We start from the raw sequence: 15,072 nt of genomic DNA, 5'->3' as shown, positions 1-15,072 counted from the left end.
AATGCAAATTCCTCCCAGCTGTACCCTTTTGAAAAGGACGAGAATCAGGTTAGCTGACAGCAAACTGCAATGTTTAAACAAATTGCTGGTTAAATATAGACATCTTTGAGGTAGATACTAGGACTCCTGACTGTTAGTTGGAATCATCCATTACCATCTAGCCTATAGAACAGAAACACAATTGTATGGGAAGGAGTTTTGAGCGGAAGACTGTAAAGAGAGAGAGCAAAAGGCCAAGAGCAGACTCTACAGCAGAATATGCCATGACAGGATTTCACCTTTCTGCTTGCTGAGTATAAATCGTATTTCCCATTTCATCTTGTTGCCTCATCACCCTAAAATAGCAAACACAGATAAGACTTTCTTAAGTGGGGGAAAGTTGTAAAGGGAAACAAGACCATACCGAAGCTAACTCCTTCCTGCTGCAGAGCAGCCAGTAGCAACACTGACACACATTCAGTTTCAAAGCGGTTTTCTGGGACGACAAAATGAATCTAGCATAATATTGATGTGAATGGATTTCATGCTGATATCTGCACCAATTTTGAGCATTAAGATTGTGACAAATGTTGGGTATTTTTCCTAGTATTATGAACGCTTGTCTGATCTCAATTTATATATAAACACTTGAAAGGACAGTTTGAGAAATTCAGAAGAGCCTAGACAAAGGCATTTAACAGCTTGCCTGCACGTGCTTTGAGGAAACAAAGGGAGAATGAATAAAATGTGTCCTTTTCATAAGGAGACAAAGGCAACACATTAAACAGTGAATTCCACTGCAACCTCAGGCAAACTGTTTAAAATGTTTTGGGATCTGAGAGAAATAAGCTAGTCACAACTAAGAAGTGGTTGGAGATCAGTTTACATAATAATCCTTATCTCCTTAACACCATTAAGGGGTCAAAAGTTAACTGACCTTAGATCTAGCCTCAATAATCCAAGTCTATAGCTTTATCTAAATAGGTGGGCAAAGTAGAATTGCTGTCACTAACCCTCCCTTTTTAAAGCCCTGTTTTGTGCTTAGCCTCACAGCCTTTTACATTGTTGTGGAGACAGAGGCTACTTATTGACGTGAAAAACAATTAGAGTTGGAGTGTTTTTACTGGGGGGCCCTTGAGGGCGAAGCGTTTCAATAGACAGAGGTAGCACTACAGGAATCAAGCAGCAGCACTGACTGAGTCCGCGCTGCAAAAATACCTCCCTCTTCTGTCCAAGCTCCCTGTACACACACACACACGTATCTAAACACACACGCAGGTTCCAACAGTAGGTTGTCAAATCAACTAAAAATAGGCATGATGGGCCAACACAAGCTGGGTTCTCCCAACAATTACAGTCGGGCAAATGGTCGAGGCCAAGCACAAGCCAAAGAGCTAGGGAGAGCTAGGAAAGGAGTGTGTCTTGTTCCTTTTCACATCGGATGTTCATTATTGGCAATGAATTATACCACTGACACAGACAGCTGAAGGACCCTAGGTGAACAGAATAACACCTTGAGGAATAACAAGTCAAGGCTGCTAATACCAGGAAAAGCAATTCAAGCATGGATGGTTACCAACAAGGGCAAAGAAAACGCTTTGGCTTGATTAGACATGAGTAAAATCATGATTTAAACACACTTCCAAGCATTAGGTCATTCAATCATTCTTGCCCTCTTCAAAGCATTTAACAAGATAACCATTTGAGCTCAATTTTGAGATTCCAATTACCTACAGAGGCCTCCCACGCCAGCCTGAATGGGGGCCTTTCATTTGCTGCAATCACACGGAACATACAAGTCTGCTGATCAAGAGGAATCACTTCTCCACGCTCGCTTCCGAGGCGACAACACAGAGCACTGCACTGCTTGCCTCTTTTTATCGGATGATGGCGGGCCATCTCTGCTTTGAAAATAGGGCTTAGAATTCAGTCCCTGTCAGCTTCCACGGGGCGAAGTCTAGTCATTTAAGCCAGTAGATTTAGGCTACATTTCATAATGCTTTGTTTAACCAAGACTGATATTGGTGAGGCAGCAGCTGAAAAGGAACAGGTCTAGGCTAGACGAAACAAGGCTGGAAAAGAAGGCCATGGGGCTAAAACAATGTGGCTTCACGGCAAGGTGCCCCAGCAGGACCAAGTTTACATTCCAGGTAGGATTTGGCTGAACGGATTGGGGAAATATGTTTATTCCTAATCCCTGTTTGCTGCGCCGCTTTGTTTTTTCCACACAAAAAATTACACAAATGGGACAACAGCAAAGCTTCTGTGTTTAGGCCTACACATCAAGTCTGTTTAGAATTAGCTAACCAGCCTATATGAACAGGTATAGCTTCACCTCGTCTACTTAACTGACACTCCCTTCAAAACCACTCATCCTCCTTCTCTTCTAGGGTCCCCAAAGTCTGGTGCTAGTTAAAAGGAATGAGCTGTCAGCACAACAGTGCACCAGTCAGTCGATCAAAGGCAAGAAAAGGAAAAAGCCAGGGCTCTCGTGAGACCCCTTTCTCCTAACTGCACATCAGCGACTACACTGAGTGGTGGCCAGCCCTTTCTCCCTAACTGCACATCAGCGATTACACCCCATGGTAACATGTAGGCCCTTTCTCCCTAACTGCACATCAGCTTAATTACACCCGAGTGGTGGCCAGGCCCTTCCTCCCCAAACTGCACATCAGCGACTACACCAAGTGGTGGCCAGCCAGGCCTCTTCTCCCCCAACTGCACATCAGCGATTACACCGAGTGGTGGCCCTTTCTCCCTAACTGCACATCAGCGACTACACCGAGTGGTGGCCAGGCCAAGCTTCTCCCCTAACTGCACATCAGCGACTACATCCGAGTGGTGGCACAGCCCCTTTCTCCCCTAACTGCACATCAGCGACTACACCGAGGGTATGTGGCGGCCCTTTCTCCCCAACTGCACATCAGCGGGACTACACCCGAGTGGTGGCCAGGCCCTTCTTTCTCCCCTAACTGCACATCAGTGACTACACCGAGTGGTGGCTAGGCCCTTTCTCCCCTAACTGCACATCAGTGCGACTACACCAGTGGTGGCCAGGCCCTTTCTCCCTAACTGCACATCAGCGACTACACCGAGTGGTGGCCGGTAGCCTTTCTCCCCTAACTGCACATCAGCGATCGACACTCGAGTGGTGGCCAGGCCCTTTCTCTCCCCTAACTGCACATCAGCGACTACACCGCAGTGGTGGCCTGGCCCTTTCTCCCCTAACTGCACATCAGCGATTACACTCCGAGTGGTGGCCTGGCCCTTTCTCCCCCAACTGCACATCAGCGACCACACCGAGTGGTGGCCAGGCCCTTTCTCTCCTAACTGCACATCAGCGACTTACACGATTTATGGGTGGCCAGGCCCTTTCTCCCCTAACTGCACATCAGCAACCACACCCCGAAAGTGGTGGCCAGGCCCTCTTTCTCCCCTAACTGCACATCAGTGACTACACCGAGTGGTGCACAGTTCCCTTCTCCCCTAACTGCACATCAGCGACTACACCGAAAGTGGTGGCCAGAAGCCCTTTCTCCCCTAACTGCAGCATCAGCCGACTACACCGAGTGGGTGGCCAGGCCCTTTCCCCTAACTGCACATCAGCTGACTACACCAGTGGTGGCCTGGGCCCTTTCTCCCTAACGCACATCAGCGACTACACCGAGTGGTAGGCAGGCCCTTTCTCCCTAACTGCACATCAGCGACTACACCGAGTGGTGGCCAGGCCCTTTCTCTCAAGCACAGACCCTTTTTTTCTCCTCCTTCCTCTATTGAACGACATTGTCTAATGTAATTTTCCATGAGAGCTGCTCCATTCGTCAGGTCCTGCATCACGTCGAGGCAGCTCTGACGAAACGCCTGGCTCCTCCAGCCTTGTATAATGAGCGAGAGAGCGCAGTGCTGTCGTTGAGCAGAGATGATTTATTCCCAGAATCAGAGCCAATGCTTTAGGAGCTCTGTCCCTAAGACGGAGACCAGTCGAGTCACACAGCGGCTTACACTAATTCAAAGAGGATAAGAGCATGAGTAAGTAACTCATCATTAAAGAGAAAGAATGACTGCATTTGAGATGGCAAATAACAATCACACTCAGTTACCGTCAAATGTCTAGGAAGGCAGAGCACTTGCCTCATCACGTACAACACCTTTATTAAAGATCAGAACCTCTAACAAGCTACTAACTGGATGACTTTACATGTTTATTCAAATCTCTTCTTGATTTTTATTATTGATACTGTTTACAGTTTGGGAAAATGTGATTTGAACTCCTGGAACACCCATCACATGGAGAAGAGAGACATGTTGGACAACATTGATCAAGATTAGGTTAATTTTTAGCATTTGAAAAACAAACATTGTACATGTCAATGTCATAAAACGGGAGCAGCATATTGTTTTCATCATTAATGGTCTATTCGACGTCCATTGTATCTAGGCCTTAGTTTCAATGTAGGCCTTGAAAGCTACAAATCTAGAACGTGTGCATGGGACAACCTTCCAGGGGTCTCCAAGGAATCAGATATTAATTCAGTGAACACTTCATCGGCAACCGTTTTCTGGAGACCCTTTGTCTATGAACCAGTGGTGTAGACTGACCCCTTTCCCCTTTGTTCAAGGTCGTCACCCAATCACGCTGAGCTCATTGGGTTGCCTGAGTACTTTCTGATTGCTAAGCCTTTTGCCCTTAGATTTCCCCTGTTTGAGTTATCTGAGGAGACTCCACGGCTTTGCATTCTGACAGGGGAAACTTGCCTCTTGAAGGCCCTTCCCCCACTTCACTTTTCAGAGCAGCAGCGAAAGTGAGGGCGTGCTTTGCCACCCTTACCCACCCACCAGGCATTGCTGGGGCTTGTGGGATTAAGAATGGAACCCGACAACAGACAAAACAGTCCCCAGCACCTCCCTCCACTGCTGGTACTAACAGAGCATGAAAAGGCTGTTTCTGAGCACACAATAGACACACTGACAGACCAGCTCAATGAGGAAACAGGATAAGTACGGGTAAATAGTTAAGCAACTGTTCATGAGTTTCTTGCATGACAATGTCTATGTTTGAAAGAAGGAAAAACTAGCGCTGCCATTAGAAATCAGCTAGCTAGTCAGCAGGCTAATTGATTCATTTGGGAAAACAAATATCCTGTGTAGAACATGTTATGATATTTATGAGTTTAATAACCACAGACAATTTTAATAATAATGAACCGTAGCCAAGTTCTTCAAATGATTCTAGGGATATTTCTGTTTGATGAGATATTTCAAAAGCCATCATGATCAGATTGTACCCACTGATACTCACAACTGACGGAAAGAGGGCAATGTCTTCAAGTAGATAATAAACTGAACTGAAGTGGGAGAAATAGATGGCACAGCTCCAAACCCCTGACTAGGCTACATCATGTTCCAAAAAAGACTTAAAAGTTAAAACATAGTTCAACCAAAAACCAAATCTCAAATGGAATGGAATGAAATCTGAACCTACAGCTAAGCAAAGGTTTTTGGCAATTGGTCTTGCATAGTGATACACATTCAGCAGAAACATTCCAAGCAATAATTTGTTTAACAGCACTCTTACCTTTTCATTTTAACCTTCTTCAATGTTCGGCATTCAATATTGTCCAGCTCTCAGGTTCAGTTTTAAATTGTCAATGCTGGGACTATCCCAACAGACTCAAGTGTAATATTCCCAACTGATCGGCCCCTACCAAGTCCGTGGATTGTGTGTTCATCAAAGGGGCACCACGGGGTTACCCCCAAAGCTACTTGAGCTTGAGAAACCACTTCCTTTTCAGTGGCAGCTATTACCACCACGGGCACTCCCTCGCTTTTCTCCTTCTTACTTTTCCCACTTGCCCCTTCCTTATCTTTTACCACTGTTCCGAGAGACTTTTTTCCACCCCTTCTCCATTCCTTTGCCAGTGGTGGAGTTGTTGCTAGTGGCTAATGCAGTAGCTGCAGTGTTTGTCGGTTCCCCTTGGGTTGCGTGTCTGCGCTTCTTTCTTGGCCCCAGTCTCAAGCTGAGACCTTGCTACTATTGTCTTTTGAGTTTTTGCTGCGTTTTGATTTAGATTTGCTCTCCTTGCCTTGAGGGCCAGGTACAGGACAACCAATCGTATGTTGTCAGGCAAAGCTGCGACAGCACTGGGCGGAGCCGTCATACCCCCTCCGTCCTTGGTTCCAGACATTTCTCGAGTTTGTCCCTTTTCTAAGTTAAAGGTCAAGGTCGATAATCACATTTCCTACACCGATGTCCCACTTCACTCACCGCTGTCGTAAGTGTCCACCGCATTCGAGTCCACACCTTTCCCGCCTGCAGTGCCACACACTTAGGGAGACATTTTAGTGACGGCCCAGGTTTGCCTCAATGAGGTCCGCCACCTTCTCTGACTGCTGGGGGACTGGGTTGAGAGAATCCTTAGGGTCTAGGTATCCCCCCTATTTACCACATTTTCCCCTGAGGGGAAAAGAGAAAAATTGTTACAGCTATCCAATACACTAGGTAATGCTCAGCCAACCAATACCATAAAACAAAAAGGGCTGAGTAGCACCACAGAAGACAACAGAATTCACAGAAAGTTTGAAGGTGCTAAAACATTTCAACTGCTCAACAGCAATGAAGAATAAAAGGTTCAAGACTTGTTTTAATTGCCAATGAAAAAACGACCTAAAGGCTCGCACACATTGCACTAATGGGATCTAGCGTTCGTCTGCCGAATCGTTCAGTTCGTTGTGTTTAAGGGACCACCTGCTGTAGATGTCTGACTGCTGACATTTTCACTGCAATTCTACATGTAAAAAAATCAGTGCACACTCGGTTGGCAAATTACAGCCGGCACTCTGTTCAGAGGTGCCAAGGACTCTCTCGGTCAGCTAATCGCTACTGGATGTGTCTGAGACCTACATCTACAATGAAATGACTCAAACTAAACCCAAACTGTATAGAAATGATACTACACACTCTACATTGGTCACTCCACTCTGTCCAGCTTGTAAACAACTACTGGAACAAAAGCTACGAGTCAAGGGGGCATCTTATTTTTTTAAATGGATAGAGGGCTATCGCAAATTCTGATGAGAAAATATAAAAACATTTTAGACCCGGCCAGAGACCTCGTTGAAGACAGTGCAGACCGCAATCCAAAAACTCAGCACCTGTCCTCTATTCTTGCAACGGACATAGGCCTACAGCTTGATCTAACCCTATACTCACAACTGCCATAGGGGCCTACAGCTTGATCTAACCCTATTCACAACTGCCATAAGCCTACAGCTTGATCTAACCCTATTCACAACTGCCATAGGCTCCACAGCTTGATCTAACCCTATTCACAACTGCCATAGGCCTACAGCTTGATCTAACCCTATTCACAACCTGCCATAGGCCCTACAAGCTTGATCTAACCCTATTCACAACTGCCATAGGCCCTACAGCTTGATCTAACCCTATTCACAACTGCCATAGGCCTACAGCTTGATCTAACCCTATTCACAACTGCCATAGGCCTACAGCTTGATCTAACCTATTCGGATCAGGAGGCTTGTGATGTCTTTACGGCAAGAAAAGAGAAGAAAACCCCACACCATTACATTGGGACCTATTCAATCAAACTGGTAGTCCAGAATGTCGGGGGTAAGGTAAAGAAAGTAAATAGCTGTAAAATAGGCTTATTTAGCCTGGAGCCACATGTATCTTTGCCCAGTAGTAGAGACATTGTTTTCTTGATTAAATACAACCAAATGCTTGTAGCAAAATAGGCATTTGTTTCTGAAATTTTGACTGAACTGGGACAATTATCCATTCTTTCCAACACTACATTATCTGAAAGCTGCCCAAACTTCACCATAATCCCAAAGGGTGCTATAGCGTTGCACAGAAACCCCGGGTCTTCAAACCATTTCCCAGTCACCATGGCAACCTGGGAAAACGCTAAATCCTGATTGACGGCCAATGTGGCCCCACTGTTCTGAGGACTGGCTCATTCCCACAAGGACTGCTGATAGTGTCACTGTTGATGGATGAAGAATCAACGGCCTCACTACTCACCCTCACAGGGTTAACATAGCCGTGCTCTGTCAAGTGGACACTGACAACCCCTGCATCAACAGGGCAGCAAGAAAAACACTTGAATCGATGTTGCAGATGAAAGGCACAGCCTAACACCATCATTTAGGCTAAATAAAGCGCAGCAATATGCATGCCTTACACGACACATTGTGATCATGTTAGCACTTAGCTTAATATAGCCTAGGCCTACCATTTTTTCCAATCCAGTCTATTCCACCAGATGTGATAGCCTAGTCTTCTCGGACATGGCCTTTGTATTTGTAATTCAGAAAGAGAAGGGGAATTCGAGCTTCTGTTAAATTATAATGGATAAGTATCTCAAAAAATACAATTGACACTTTTAATGATCCATAATGTCCATCTTATCCAAGAGACATCATGTTCTTAAACACATGCCTGCTCATCTCTAACAGACAATAACTCCCTCTACCCCCAAACAGGTGGTCCTTTCCACAGACTCCTATAAAGCTCCACAAGCAGCGGGTTTTTAGCATGTCTGCTGCTACTGCTGCCCTTTCACGGGCTGTAAATAACATCCATAAACGGATTTTTCTCTTTGTGTTCTGCAAACGGCCACTGACAAAAACACAGGGCCAAACAGCGTACACAATAGGACTTCAGCCAACCTGTTTGTGGAGAGAAGGCTCTACCTCTGACAGTTGGCCTGTCGCTGAGATGTAATTTAGGATCTGAAATAAACAATGAAAATAATGTCAAAGTGCACCATTTGGAAGGTCATTGCTGTGAAAACGTTTGAATTGCTGCTCTCAGAAGCGTGCTCAGCAGGCGCCTGCCTATGTGAGGAGGGGGAGGAAAGTGTCAGCCATGATAAAATCAATTGCATCTTTTCCCCTAATTGAGCAGACAACGCCTTTTGGATCTTCTGTCTGATTGTAAACACCTTTTTTTATTCAGTTGGCCACTTTCTCCAATGACTTCAGACCAGTGGAGGCTGCTGAGTGGCTGGAAAGGCATCAAACACATGAAAATCATGTGTGGGGGGGAATGCGGCAAAGGAAGAGCAGTCGGGGTTGCAGCTGTGGCGTTTGGCTGGCTAAACAGTTGTGGGGGTCTAATTGGTCCGACACCTCCACAAAAGAGTGTTTGTAATTATATTTGTGGTTGACCTACTGTACTGCCCCTTCTCCAGAACTGCAGAGCAAGCCTTTTGAAAAGACCCACTGAGGAAACGTCCCAGTGAGTGGCCTGTTGACTGAAGGCATGAGGCCATGTACCTCCTTAGTGCTTGTCTTTTTTTATAAGAGATCCAATTTCCTCCAGCGATCCATCACAGACACCCATGTCAGGGTGGGGATTATATCTGGCCTGTCCAAAGAGAAACGCGTCTTTACAGAAAGGATTTGTCCACTTTCTATTAATTTGCACACAGAATAGACCAATTTATTTTCTTAAAATCTCTACAAGAGTTGCCCTTAAAATGAAGCCATTTTTCTACTTACCCAGAGTCAGATGAACTTGTGGTATCATTTATACGTCTATGTGCACTATGAAGGAAGTTGAAGGAAGTTTCATGAGCCAGTGCTAACTAGCGTTAGCGCAATGACTGGAAGTCTATATCGCCTTTAGCGTATGCTACTGTACCTGTAGACTTCCAGTTATTTGCGCTAATCGCTAGTTAGTTGGCTCATGAAACAACCTCTTAACTTCCTTCATCTGCACACATAGACATATAAATTGTCCACAAGTTCATCTGACTTCTGGGTAGGTAGAAAAACTTGCATATCCCTTTAATGAAATGACCCGATGTAGGCTAGTATCAACATCCTAATGTTAGAGGATACCATCTGTGCAGACACCAGGGACTATGACATGTAGCCCAGGCTAATCAGTCATGGATAACCAGACACCAACCGTACCTGAATGGAATCAGTTACAAGCAACACCGCTAGACCCATTCAGCCCTTCTCTCCTAACCCTGTCTTATTGGAATCCATCTGATGTTAAAGCTGCACACCCTGTTCTTAGTGAGCAGAATACCACGTTACCACTCCCAAGTTCAGTGAACAGTTCCAGGGTAAGAGTTTTCTCAACAACACCAGTGTGCAAAAAGTCACAGGGTATGATGCAGAGAAAGCTGACGGTCGCCGGCAGATTAAAGATATATTCTGTGGCACCTGCCAAGAGCTTCCCAATAATTTACTGCGGCAGGAGTAATAACTTCCAATAACAACCTAAATTGAATAGTGCAGAGCCTGGCACAGGAGCAATTTTTCCCTGCCTCCTGGTATAAAGACAGGTCCCCGTCCAGACAGCCAAACAGTAACCTCCATGTAATTGGATTGTGTGCTTGGAGCTGGTTACCATAAATAGAACTGCTCCAGGGCACGCCAGGCGATGGGAATCAGAGCCTCGCGGGTCAGCCAGCTTCCATATCAGCAAAATGTCAACCTGGGGAGCACAAGCTCCCATTCACAGTGGGACTTCCATTTCCTGTGGCATGCAGCAGAGCTCATTAAAGAGTCCAGTCTGTCCACTACTGGTTTGTGTCAGCAAGGCGGCAATGGTTCCTGCTATACTGACACACAATACTGCCAGTATTAACTTGCTACTGCCTTTCTGACATGTTGTGCGTTAGCTGGGAAGCCCTTCATCAATCGACAAGAGTAATGCTCGCTGCCACATCACAATCTGATTGCCACATTTTATCTGGATTCAGCTGTAGTATGTAGACTAACCAGACTCCCCCATCTTGTGTGTGAAGTGTCTACAGTGCTTTGAAAACATCCCCCATTGCTCAGACGGTGGTGAAGTACAGCCTAAAACCTAAGCAGTGAAAACACTTCAAGTATTTCCTGTATATTTTATCTAGTCCCAGAGTACACATAACTAAAGCAATATAATTTTGTTATGAAAAGTAATCTTTTCCATTGCCGGTTTTGTGTCTGTGTGGAAACAACTGAAGCCAGACATCGCTAACATTATCAAGAAATGCAGTGTCTTTTCAACAGCACATGAGCCAAACGGGTGACAAACAATATATTGGTTAACAATAGTGTAATGGTAGGTGCTGACCCTGGCCAGCTGCCACTCTGAATGTAGACCATCACTCACAATCAATAAAATGGTTCAATGATGCTGCATAATAAAGAATATTCTGTATTTTCATTTTCAATTGTGCCACTATGGCTAGACTCGAGATAATGTACTGCCACTATGGCTAGACTCGGGAGATAATGTACTGCCACTATGGCTAGACTCTGGAGATAATGTACTGCCACTATGGCTAGACTCTGGAGATAATGTACTGCCACTATGGCTAGACTCTGGAGATAATGTACTGCCACTGTGGCTAGACTCTGGAGATAATGTACTGCCACTATGGCTAGACTCTGGAGATAATGTACTGCCACTATGGCTAGACTCTGGAGATAATGTACTGCCACTATGGCTAGACTCTGGAGATAATGTACTGCCACTATGGCTAGACTCGGGAGATAATGTACTGCCACTATGGCTAGACTCGGGAGATAATGTACTGCCACTATGGCTAGACTCGGGAGATAATGTACTGCCACTATGGCTAGACTCGGGAGATAATGTACTGCCACTATGGCTAGACTCTGGAGATAATGTACTGCCACTATGGCTAGACTCGGGAGATAATGTACTGCCACTATGGCTAGACTCGGGAGATAATGTACTGCCACTATGGCTAGACTCGGGAGATAATGTACTGCCACTATGGCTAGGCTCAGGCAATAGCGTACTTTAGTCAAAGAACGTTTATTGTTATCACACCTCCAGTCCAAGGGGAAAAATGCTTTAGTAAATTTTCTGTGGCCCTCATGTCACTGATCTCTTCCAGACAGTTGATACAGTAGAGTGTGGGGGTGGGGTGGAAGGGAGGCCCCTTCTTCAGAGGCTGACAAGTTGGCAGTAACAAGAGCAACTCCATTAACAGGCTCAGCAGAGCCATTCAGACATGATTCCTTCATAACAACAGGCAATCTCAGAGAACTCCCCAGACACAGGGAGACATTACGCACCTTAGCCTTCTGCTTCCCTCTCTCTCTCCCTCCGTATGGTCCCTTCTTTCCCTCTCTCTTCCTCCATATGGCCTCTTCTTTCCCTCTCTCTCCCTCCAGTATGGTCCCTTCTTTCCTTACCTCTCACCTTTCTCAATCCTTCCTTCTGGCCTTCCTTGTCTACTTTCAGCCAAAATAATTTTCAAGGAAAACTCCCAGTTGTGATCTTCTCAGATGGTGTAAGGAATGTAAAGACATACAAGCATGTTGACGCAGCTGTTAAAAAAATGCATCAGCGCTAAACCTGCACTGAATCAAACCTAGGCTAATCAACTGACTTCAGATCCTCAAGTCCAACTGGAAATGTGAGCAGCATGATCAGTGTTTCTCCTATATTAATTTAGCAACTACGCACAGCTAAATAATTGTTAGCTAAAATGTTGTAAGCCAGGACCTTTTTTTAATTGAATGTAGTATTGTCTAAATGTAACTGAATTCTGCATAATTCGTGTAGACAGCGAGCATGAATGAAATAAATCAAATCCAGTAACGTTACGCTAGCCAAATTGGTTTTGTGCTTAATATTGAATTGGCTGGTGATTCATTAAGATCAAATTAAACTGTCCTGGATTTTTAGATGAGTTTCAAAGGATTTTCAAAGGATTTTTGGAGTAGAATGACCTTTAAAACTGTAACCAGAGTGACCTTGCCACAGTCGTGGACTCTCCCAGTAATACCCCACACACCAATTGTGAGAATGAAGGTTGTTCTGAACTTGAACCTTATCCACTTCGATGGATAAGTCGACTCAATGCTGCTTTTCAAGACCAATTTCTCGCACACCATCTTTATTTTGAGTTGGCCAAAAGAACAAGGGCCTACATGAGATTATTACATCGGTCGAAGCAAGATTACTTTTCCTTGTAAATGGTCATGGCTGAAATAGGCTACACCTTGACCAAAATCTAGTGAGGCCGGAAACAACCATTAGGCAATAATCAATAGGCTAACGTAACTTAATAACGTAGCCTATGTGGAGTAACTTAAATGGAGTCAAGTAGGCCTAAATCAAGCACCGTCTGATCCTGGAGGACAGCATTACCCTAGATAATGTAACATTTCCAAATTACAACAAAAACACCTTAAGGAATACCAGCTGCTCATAAAAGCTATCTCTAGGCCTATTCCATCACAGCAACCTGGACGATTCTTCCCGGTACAAGGTATCTGACCTTCATTTTACACCCAAAGGAACTACATTACGTACAATGTTGAATTAGAGGAATTCAAGCAAAGAGATCCTTCACTTGGTTGACAGGCCTCCTCATGTTCCATGTGTTAGCATACCTTTTTAACAGCTGGCAAAACAGTTTATCGCTATCAGTTATAATCATGAGAAGAGAAGACATGTTCATAAAAAGGAAACCTCAATGCAATCTTAGCATGAAAATGAAAAACACATGCCTGAGTACTATCAAGTGCCTATTTCTGAAACCAAAAAGCTCTAGGTAATAGGCTACTTCAGGTAGCCAAAGTTAAATATTTGCCTAACTCGAATAAAACCCACTGAAACATAACAACAATCATTGATCTGATTGGGTTTGAACACATCCAAATGATAGCTATATGGCTGAAAATTGCCAGGGACCTCACGGTTCGATCTTATCACGACACTTAGGTGCCAATACGATATGTATTGCGATTCTCACGGTTCCATGTATTGCGATTCAATGTTCCAAACATATTGGTCACCACAGGTCTGCTGCAGAGGGACAAGAGAGAGCATGAGAAAATTAGATTTGATCAGTCATGGATATAAAAGTGCCGAAACATGTTGGCTCACTATTATTATTATTTTTAGATGGAGAACAAGCTCTAAGATGAAAAAGTGTTGGCGCAGGTACAGCCGACTGGCGCTAACGCTACCAAAAAAACTCAAAAATGACCATTGGGGATCAGTTACTTGTGCTAATTGTGTTAGCATTCTGGTAATAGCGAATTTCCATGGAGGCTGCTAGCTAAATATGCTAACGAGCGCAAACGAAAATAAATAAATTTCAAATCCAGCCAATCCAGCTCATAAAGTTATACATGTATAGGTAGGTGCTACAGAATGTAATTTTTGGTGAGTTTGGACACTTACAAGTGAATGTGAACGAGAGACATTGTCCAAATGAACAACGTTTTTGGATGCTGTTAGATTAATTTGGATTTTAAGAATAATGACTAAAGGATTTCACCCCAAATACAGTATAAATGTTAGAATTATCATGTAGTGTCAACCCACTAACAGAGGGCGGTACTAAACATTCAAGGGGGCGGAAACTGTTTAGAAAAGTCACCTAAAGGTGGGAGGAGTCAAGTCCAGGAGGTATAAAATCGTATGTTTGTGTCTTTGGCGCCAGAGCTCTCCATGAATAAACATGCAAAAAATCCTTCTTCGTGGTTATGGACCTTGAATCATTGATGATTAAAACCAGAGCCTTACAACCTCTGGTAATGATTCAAGCTTAGGTTGAATTAGAGATAGAAATTCACATGACAGATGCATGCTTGTCTGCTCTGAAGCAGCATGTATACACACCGTGTGTCTGGAGTCGCTAGGGCAACCGGAGGGGGGGAGGGGCAGACGGGCCGGGAATAGAGAAGAGAAAAAAGGTCAAGAAATCAAGATGGTGGCAGCTGTACAGATAACTCCTCCAAGGGCTTTGACTTCTCAAACACGGCAGAAAGCTTACACAATATGATGCCCCGTCACCTTATTAAGTAACTTACTTAGATAACTAGCAAGTTAAACTTACAGGTCTCATTCATGCAGAATTCTTTATTTTTCACGCAGGAAAAAAAGATAAAATTCGTAAGAAATCTCTTGCTGCGTTTTGTAAACGCAGATCAAAAATGCTTCTTATTGTAATTTCTGCTCGGCATCAGACTAATGCTGTGCTTCAGTTGCACTTCTCCACTCAGGATGAGAATTCAAAACAGGCATTCTAATCAGCAGACAGCCTTCTGATGTGGAGCTTTTTTTCTCAGCCAGCCTAC

At 44.4% G+C, this 15,072-nt stretch overlaps 1 protein-coding gene across 1 annotated transcript; it reads right to left on the bottom strand.

Annotated features, from left to right (window-relative positions):
* Positions 1-5,730: 5,730 nt before the first annotated feature.
* Positions 5,731-14,844, bottom strand: LOC123486043 (zinc finger protein 609; the record flags this gene model as incomplete). Its single annotated transcript, XM_045217221.1, is given in 5 exon segments — positions 5,731-6,083; positions 6,086-6,191; positions 6,193-6,237; positions 6,240-6,304; positions 14,832-14,844. Coding segments are annotated over 5 exon segments (582 nt in total), but the record flags the coding sequence as incomplete, so codon positions are not given.
* Positions 14,845-15,072: the final 228 nt, after the last annotated feature.

This window comes from Coregonus clupeaformis, unplaced genomic scaffold (genome assembly GCF_020615455.1).
Source record: "Coregonus clupeaformis isolate EN_2021a unplaced genomic scaffold, ASM2061545v1 scaf0969, whole genome shotgun sequence".
Classification (NCBI taxonomy): Eukaryota; Metazoa; Chordata; class Actinopteri; order Salmoniformes; family Salmonidae; genus Coregonus; species Coregonus clupeaformis.
This window is presented reverse-complemented; position numbering and strand designations above follow the sequence as displayed.